Below are 9,003 nucleotides of genomic sequence, written 5' to 3'. Positions count from 1 at the left end.
GTGCATGTTTTACTCATAATTTTATTTACACGGTTTTGAGTTCTCTAGTGTCTTTGAGTAAATGAGGATCTTTTCAAAATCCCTTTCAAATTACTTTGAGATATATATCTCGTAAGACGGTTTCAAAGTTTTATAGCAGAATGGCTTTTCATAAGATTATGCGAGATAGCCTTTGCGCCTAGCTAGTCGCCATTCTCAAAATTATTGTCAATTAATTAGTTTTGCTTAACAGTGTTATGATTCCTGGATGCAGGAATATTTCCTTCCACTGAAAAAAACTTAATGTTTGTAATTTTTTGCTTCTATAACAGCATGTGCGTTTTAAGCTCATGCACATTGATCACAACTAAAACGTTCATTCAGACTTCATTTTTGCATACGCTAAAACACGCGCTGTATGAATTAAGACTATAAGCATATATTGTACACTTGCATTCATAAAACACTTACACACACGAGCAAAAACAAACGCATTGCTCATTCAAAACCATACAAAAATATTCAGCCAAAAAACAAAAGATCTTTTGTACATTTTATATTAGCTAACACAAAGCCCTTGTCCCTTGATATTAATTATATCTCCAATAACTATTCTTCTGCATACAGTTGAAATTGCAAACAATTTTCCCATTTCGATTAAAAACTGATTATTAATTTATTTCGACAACTTTGTTCTACATTTTTATAATTTTTTTTAAATTTCTGATTCTGTTGTCAAATTATCTATTTAATTTGAACGTTTCTCACATAATATTTTAAGCACACCGTTCTTGCATATTTCATTTTAAATAGTTTTTCACTTGGTAGCGTTTATTGAACTGAGCCAAATTTTGAGTATACGCTTTTTAGTAACAAACAACATCACACGGGTCATTATGGATCAAGTGTTTATAGTTAAAGTTGTGGGTCTTACCTCAGCAGTGGCTTCCTTCGCCTTCACCCTTCTGGCTAACATGAAGGACTGGTTCAGTGTTCCAGGGGGTCTTCGTTCACCCATCTTCAGGTAAGGGTCACTGGCAAAGTTTACAAATTTCATAAGTTACGATAAGAGTCCTTGGTTTAATATTTGAAAAAGACATTGCGTGAATATTTATTTCTAAATAAGAGTTTTTGTTATGAAATCAGCAATTTTCTTCACGAAATTGAACAGCTACAAATATTTTGTGTAGTTATTAAGTTTTTATTCCAACTTTTTTTGGTTAAATTGGTTAAATATTTACATCTTCTCCAATTAAAATCAGTAAATTAAATTAACATAATGAAATTTTTCTCTGCATCGTTTGCGGAGGGTGAATTCACCATCGATTCGATGGTTTGTTTTGTAGTTAAAAATTAGGTTCTAATTATCCTATGTGCCTATTCATTGAAGCGTTCTCGAGTTAACATTACGTTTGCAAAACATATTAGCCGAAATCGGCGACAAAATAAAATTGTAGACAAAATGTGAATAAACGGAAGCTAAATTCGTTACTTCCATGATGTTAATTTTAGCGAAAGTAGCAATACCTAAATTGGCGACTAATCCCCCCAAATTTCTTTGCTAATGCTCTCGCCAATTTGAGCCATTTCTTTGGTCATTTTTGGTCATTTTTCATCCGACTTAATAAATTCCAACAAATCCCTCAGTTAAAACGAAACTATTCGGAAACAATTTCATAGAGAGTGATAGCCGCCGAAATCAAACGTAAGGAAAGGAGTGACGAGATCAATAGACTTGTCGCCAATTTACCCACACTTAGAGTGTGAAAATTACCGACGTATATACCACCGTTTGAGCGTGCCAGACTTTTTCCCACTCGCTCGCTCTCTTGATCTTAATAGATATGTGCGGAAAACAGCGATCATGCTGTGTATATATACTCAGTAACCCGTGGATTTAGTCGTGTAATGGAACTTGTTGAAAAACATTGTTATCTTTTTGAAAACGCAAGTAACTGTTTGTGGGTACAATGAAACATTGGGCTGTTTATTCCATTTTTGATGCTTCGTGCCTTGATATCCTAATCGGCTGGCCTCCAGGTTTTTGTAGTATCAATTGCTCGATTCCTTTGTTCCGCTGAGTTTGTATTCGGTATCCTGAAATTAAAAAAAGTGATGTTCCTCATTACGTTAGGTCTGAATGAAGCTTCATTTTAACACAGAAGGTAGAAATAGGCACGTTCTTAAGCACTGTTGAAAGTACGTACACCACTGTTTATAAATTGTATAGTTTATTGAGGATTATAACCAATTTAATTATTAATTTAATTTTTCAAGATGTCTTTATTTTTCAAAAGATTTACGGAGAAAAACTATTTTTTTTCTGTACCGTTAAAGCAACAGAAACTGTTCCTTCTACTGATCTTGTTTCAAACAATATGTTGTATCTTATTCTTTCATTTCTTTTTGCTTTCCAAAAACTGTTCGAAATTATCAGCCTTCTTTCATGCAGCAACAAAAATTATGGATATCAATTGAGGCAATTTTGATATTATGATGTGCGTCTTTTTTGCCTGATACGTTTAAGGTATCATGGCATAAAAAACATGACCAAAATTTTAAATCACTAGTAGCTATTGGAAACTTGTATTTTGCTGAGTAAAAACAATAGTTATGAGTTCGAATCAAAAAACAAATTTTTTTTAGCTCAAACCAAAATCTAAACAATTGATTACATCCTAATCGATATGGCACTATTGTTCATCAAATATTTCAATTAATTGTTCAAAATCAAGATTGCGGTCTGTTTTGATTAGCAAAAGATGAAAAAGAGCTCATTTTCTGTCGACATTTTTATCTGCAACATTCAAAATTGCTATTTTTACATATAAAACAACTTGACTATAAGTAAAAATAGAGCCTTAAAGAGTAACAAAAATCTTTTCAAGCTCAGAATTTTAAATGGTATTGAAGCACAGTTCTTGAGCAGGTTACTGGATACTGTGTCTTGTTTCTGTAATTCAACTTTGTGATTGTACAACTTAGGTAACTATGACGTGCTACAAAAAAAAGTAAATCCGATACCCTCAAAAAATCTTCGTGTAATGAGTTTCCCGAGAAGAAGCATTTTTTTGAAAGTACCAAGTTATATTATTTCTTGCGTCAACGACTTTTTGATTGGTTTCATTTTAGACATTATTGGAGCCAGTTAAGAAAAAATGCTGTTAAATAATTCAGGTTTTTCATAACTATGCTGTGTTCTATTCCCGATTTAATTAAGAGAACTCACAGAAACTTATAACTTTGCGGTAGTCACATTAAAGATCAACTGCGATGGAGTTTAAATTTATAGTTTAATTTTTTTTACTTTTTTCATCAAATGTCATGGATGTTGCGATCGTTTCAACTTGCAAATATTTTCATATTCAGAGCGAAAGAAGGTTTTTGGACAGCAATACAGGACGTCCCAGTTATAGGACGTCTAGTTATTCGGTATCCCGAGTTTAAAAAAAATTGATGTTCCCCATTACGTTAGGTCTGAATGATGCTTCATTTTAACTCAGAAGGTAGAAATAGGCACGTTCTTAAGCACTGTTGAAAGTACGTACACCACTGTTTATAAATTGTATAGTTTATTGAGGATTATAACCAATTTAATTATTAATTTAATTTTTCAAGAAGTCTTGATTTTACAAAAGATTTACGCAAAAAAACTATTTTTTTTCTGTACCGTTAACGCAACAGAAACTGTTCTTTCTACTGATCTTGTTTCAAACAATATGTTGTATCTTATTCTTTAATTTCTTTTTGCTTTCCAAAAACTGTTCGAAATTATAAGCCTTCTTTCATGCAGCAACAAAAATTATGGATATCAATTGAGGCAATTCTGATATTATGATGTGCGTCTTTTTTGCCTGATACGTTTAAGGTATCACGGCATAAAAAACATGACCAAAATTTTAAATCACTAGTAGCTATTGGAAACTTGTATTTTGCTGAGTAAAAACGATAGTTATGAGTTCGAATCAAAAAACAAATTTTTTTTATTAGCTCAAACCAAAATCTAAACAATTGATTACATCCTAATCGATATGGCACTATTGTTCATCAAATATTTCAATTAATTGTTCAAAATCAAGATTGCGGTCTGTTTTGATTAGCAAAAGATGAAAAAGAGCTCACTTTCTGTCGAGATTTTTATCTGCAACATTCAAAATTGCTATTTTTACATATAAAACAACTTGACTATAAGTAAAAATAGAGCCTTAAAGAGTAACAAAAATCTTTTCAAGCTCAGAATTTTAAATGGTATTGAAGCACAGTTCTTGAGCAGGTTACTGTATACTGTGTCTTGTTTCTGTAATTCAACTTTGTGATTGTACAACTTAGGTAACTATGACGTGCTACAAAGAAAAGTAAATCCGATACCCTCAAAAAATCTTTGTGTAATGAGTTTCCCGAGAAGAAGCATTTTTTTGAAAGTACCAAGTTATATTATTTCTTGCGTCAACGACTTTTTGATTGGTTTCATTTTAGACATTATTGGAGCCAGTTAAGAAAAAATGCTGTTAAGTAATTCAAGTTTTTCATAACTATGCTGTGTTCTATTCCCGATTTAATTAAGAGAACTCACAGAAACTTATAACTTTGCGGTAGTCACATTAAAGATCAACTGCGATGGAGTTTAAATTTATAGTTTAATTTTTTTTTACTTTTTCCATCAAATGTCATGCATGTTGCGATCGTTTCAACTTGCAAATATTTTCATATTCAGAGCGAAAGAAGGTTTTTGGACAGCAATACAGGACGTCCCAGTTATAGGACGTCTAGTTATTCGGTATCCCGAGTTTAAAAAAAATTGATGTTCCCCATTACGTTAGGTCTGAATGAAGCTTCAATTTAACTCAGAAGGTAGAAATAGGCACGTTCTTAAGCACTGTTGAAAGTACGTACACCACTGTTTATAAATTGTATTATTTATTGCGGAATATAACCAATTTTATTATTAATTTAATTTTTCAAGAAGTCTTCATTTTACAAAAGCTTTACGTAAAAAAACTAATTTATTTCTGTACGGTTAACGCAACAGAAACTGTTCTTTCTACTGATCTTGTTTCCAACAATATGTTGTATCTTATTCTTTAATTTTTTTTGCTTTGCAAAAACTGTTCGAAATTATCAGCCTTCTTTCTTGTCATGCAACAACAAGAATTATGGATATCAATTGAGGCAATTTTGATATTATGATGTGCGTCTTTTTTGCCTGTTACGTTTAAGGTATCATGGCATAAAAAATATGACCAAAACTTTAAATCACTAGTAGCTATTGGAAACTTGTATTTTGCTGAGTAAAAACGATAGTTATGAGTTCGAATCAAAAAACAAATTTTTTTAGCTCAAACCAAAATCTAAACAATTGATTACATCCTAATCGATATGGCACTATGGTTCATCAAATATTTCAATTATTTGTTCAAAATCAAGATTGCGGTCTGTTTTGATTAGCAAAAGATGAAAAAGAGCTCATTTTCTGTCGACATCTTTGTCTGCAACATTCAAAATTGCTATTTTTACATATAAAACAACTTGACTATAAGTAAAAATAGAGCCTTAAAGAGTAACAAAAATCTTTTCAAGCTCAGAATTTTAAACTGAAATACAATGGTATTGAAGCACAGTTCTTGAGCAGGTTACTGGATACTGTGTCTGGTTTCTGTAATTCAACTTTGTGATTGTACAGCTTAGGTAACTATGACTTGCTACAAAGAAAAGTAACTCCGATACCCTCAAAAAATCTTCGAGTACTGAGTTTCCCGAGAAGAAGCATTTTTTTGAAAGTACAAAATTAGGTTATTTCTTGCGTCAACGACTTTTTGATTGGTTTCATTTTAGACATTATTGGAGCCAGTTGAGAAAAAATGCTGTTAATTAATTCAGGTTTTTTATATCTATGCTGTGTTCTATTCCCGATTTAATTAAGAGAACTCACAGAAACTTGTAACTTTGCGGTAGTCACATTAAAGATCAACTACGATGGAGTTGAAATTTATAGATTAATTTTTTTTTACTTTTTTCATCAAATGTCATGCATGTTGCGATCGTTTCAACTTGCAATTATTTTCATATTCAGAGCGAAAGAAAGTTGTTGGACAGCAATACAGGACGTCTAGTTATTGGATCTGATTCAGGATCAATGCCATGTTAATTTATAGTATATCGGATATCACAGATCACAAAAGCTAACTGCAAAAACGTGACATCCGGAAATATTTGTAACCACTTGAACAAACTGCTCGATATGAAACTTTCATTGTTATAAGTGGGGAGAGCAGTTGTTACACACTCACGTGTGCTCAAAATGACCTCTGATCACACTCACCTGTGCTTGTAATCTACTTCTGATCAGACTCAATTTTGCTCGCAACCGTCTCAATTCTCAGCAGACCCAAGTACACTTGAACTGAGCAGATTCAACTGAATTAGCAAGTCAAGTCATATGATTCGCTTGTATTCTACTATGATTATATTTTGCCTTTCTTACTACTTCCTTGCACGACGAACACCACCGAAGGAAGAACGGAACACCACCAAACTATACTGCAAAATCTCAATAACTGTCATTAATTGGTTTTGATCAGAGCCAATAGACTTCCCTGAGGTCTATTTTAATTGAAGAAAGTGTTTGTGGTCTTATTACACCTGTGTGCACACGAAATCGTCTCTGAGCAGAGCCACTTGTCCTCCAAATTGTCTATGATCAGACCATCCCGCGCTCAAATTCACCTCTGATCAGACTACTGCACTCGAAGCCGTGTCTGATTATTCTATCCTGCGCTCGAAGCCGTTTTTGACCAGGATCAAGTGCGCTCCAATTACCTTCTAACCAGACTACACTGTATTCTTGGGGTCGGTCCAGAATATGTAATTTCCAGCGTAGAATGCACTCAAGTGAGTCTGATTTGGGTCTGAGACCTCAGCCCGGGACATACTGCGCTCTTTTCAAATATTATGGTTTGCTTGGCTTGATGAAAGTTGCGATTAGCCATTACAATGAATACATACTATTATAAGTGACAAGCTAAGGAATTCTATTTTTGTGTTAATTAAATTTTGTAACCATGAAATACTGCATTATTTCATTTTTTTTTCAGCCTGTGGCATGTTTGTTTTGACGACAACTTGCAAGAGTGCACTGACCCAATAACCGAATCCCAATACGGCTACAACCCAGCACTGTACACAGCCCGGTTCTTCTTCATTCTGGCTTGCATACTTCTCACAATTCTTGTCATACTCTGCATTGGAGGAGTTTTAAACTCTGTCAAAGTCGAAAGCACCAGTTTGGTGTTGCCGATTTTCGCAGGTCTGGCATTTTTGTGTCTGCTTTTGGCCTGTCCAATTATGGAAGGCGGGGTGAGGTTGCAAGTCACACGGTTCCTGACGATTACTGGACAACCCCGGATCGATTCAGTGTTCGGGTGGGCTGGAATTTGTGCGTGGGTTGCGTTTATCCTGAACTTGGTCAACATTGGAGTAATGGGAGCTGTGTTTTCAATGGTTAACGGAGAATACGAGAGGGCAGGATCAGATGTCTGATCACATTCGTTTAAAGATTATTTGAAAAAGTTTTTAACTAAAGTTGTCTTTGTTTCAAAAATTATTGTACAATTTTTGGATCTTTTCCGTTTGTGTCACCAGCTTAGTGGGCGCATATTATTTGCACCCCCAGACGCACGTGCCATATTTTTACATAAGGAATTACTATGTAATGGCAGGTTACTCTGTAACTAGGGGGGGGGGCATAACATAGTGGGGGGACATAGTGGGGGGGGGGGCACAAACGGAAAATATCCCAATTTTCTGACGTGTCCCATCATTTTCTGCTATGGCCCCTAATGCTACACCTCAAGTGGGTGTCCAAAAGAGGAGAGAGGCAAACAAGCATTGATTTGATTGGTTGCATGGCAAGACGTTTTCCGTCCAGTTCGATTTATCCATTTATAATTTTTGCTTTTCCTGCTGCGATCTTTGACCTTTACACTCATCGGGATCTGCAGATCTGATCATCTTGTAGATAAATAAATTGATTCTTCTGTTAAAAATACAAGCAATCGTTTTGTACATATAATTAGCCAGCTGTTAATAAATTATCAAACGTATTCTTAACTTTTTATCATTCTGGTCCACTTTAAGTACTTAAATAGCCTCTCGGGTGAAAATTGATATAGTTTTCTTGAATTTACTTCTTCTGCCAAACTGTCATTTTTGCTAATTTTATGAACAAAGGTTAAATATTCACATTTAAATCCATAAAATTCAAATGGCGTAGTATCGTTTGAAAATCATTCGGATATTTCAGGCTTTTATACGTAAAAGTTTGATATACATGATCCCAACGTTGTATTGAACATAATATCATCATGCTGCTTGCTCAAAAATGCTCAAAATCAACGTTAATAATTTATCGAAATCCTTTGAGCTTCTGTGACACAAATTTATAACAGTGCGCAACTTTTGCACCTTGATAAATGCCACACAGTCAATTCTTATGCACCTGTTCAAGTGATGAACGTAGAAGAGCCAAACTTTAGGATGCCGATGCAAAACCAAATGTCAAAATTTCGACAAGAGCAGGGATCTTGCCAGTTCTTCCTCGATGTATGAAGCTAGCGAAATTTTGGGGCTCTCAAATTGCACACGTCAGAGGGGTCTGAAATATTGACCATATACCTCTAAAATTGATTGAACTCGGGGCGTTTCAGCTCGTACGGTCCGATACAAAAAACGTTCCATTCCTTCCATGGTTTTAGGGCACCTTTCTTCTGGGTACATTTGAAGAGAACAGTGAAATTTAAAAAAGAAACAGGCAGACAACCCTAGTTGAGAAATTTGGGTTAGAAAACGTCAGAAACCATCGGTATCGTCGCTTTTTCTAGCCAAAAACGACAAAAGCCCTTACGATTTTTTCGTCGGTATCGTCGTTTTTGTTCGGTATTATAAACATAACAAAGACAATTTCTTACGTTTGAAACCGAATTTACCGAATCTGACTAAACCGAAGATACCGAAGCTTTCTTACGTTCC

General features: G+C 34.4%; 1 protein-coding gene across 1 annotated transcript; it reads left to right on the top strand.

The window, feature by feature from the left end:
* The first annotated feature begins 353 nt into the window (after nt 1–353).
* On the top strand, nt 354–7,691 carry LOC142349370 (uncharacterized). Its single transcript, XM_075400858.1, has 2 exons — nt 354–1,003; nt 7,071–7,691. Exons 1-2 carry the CDS (start codon nt 876–878, stop codon nt 7,513–7,515), a joined length of 573 nt encoding a protein of 190 aa, XP_075256973.1. The 5' UTR covers nt 354–875; the 3' UTR covers nt 7,516–7,691.
* Nucleotides 7,692–9,003: the final 1,312 nt, after the last annotated feature.

Source organism: Convolutriloba macropyga, chromosome 11 (genome assembly GCF_964194025.1).
Source record: "Convolutriloba macropyga chromosome 11, txConMacr16.3, whole genome shotgun sequence".
NCBI lineage: Eukaryota > Metazoa > Xenacoelomorpha > Acoela > Convolutidae > Convolutriloba > Convolutriloba macropyga.
This window is presented reverse-complemented; position numbering and strand designations above follow the sequence as displayed.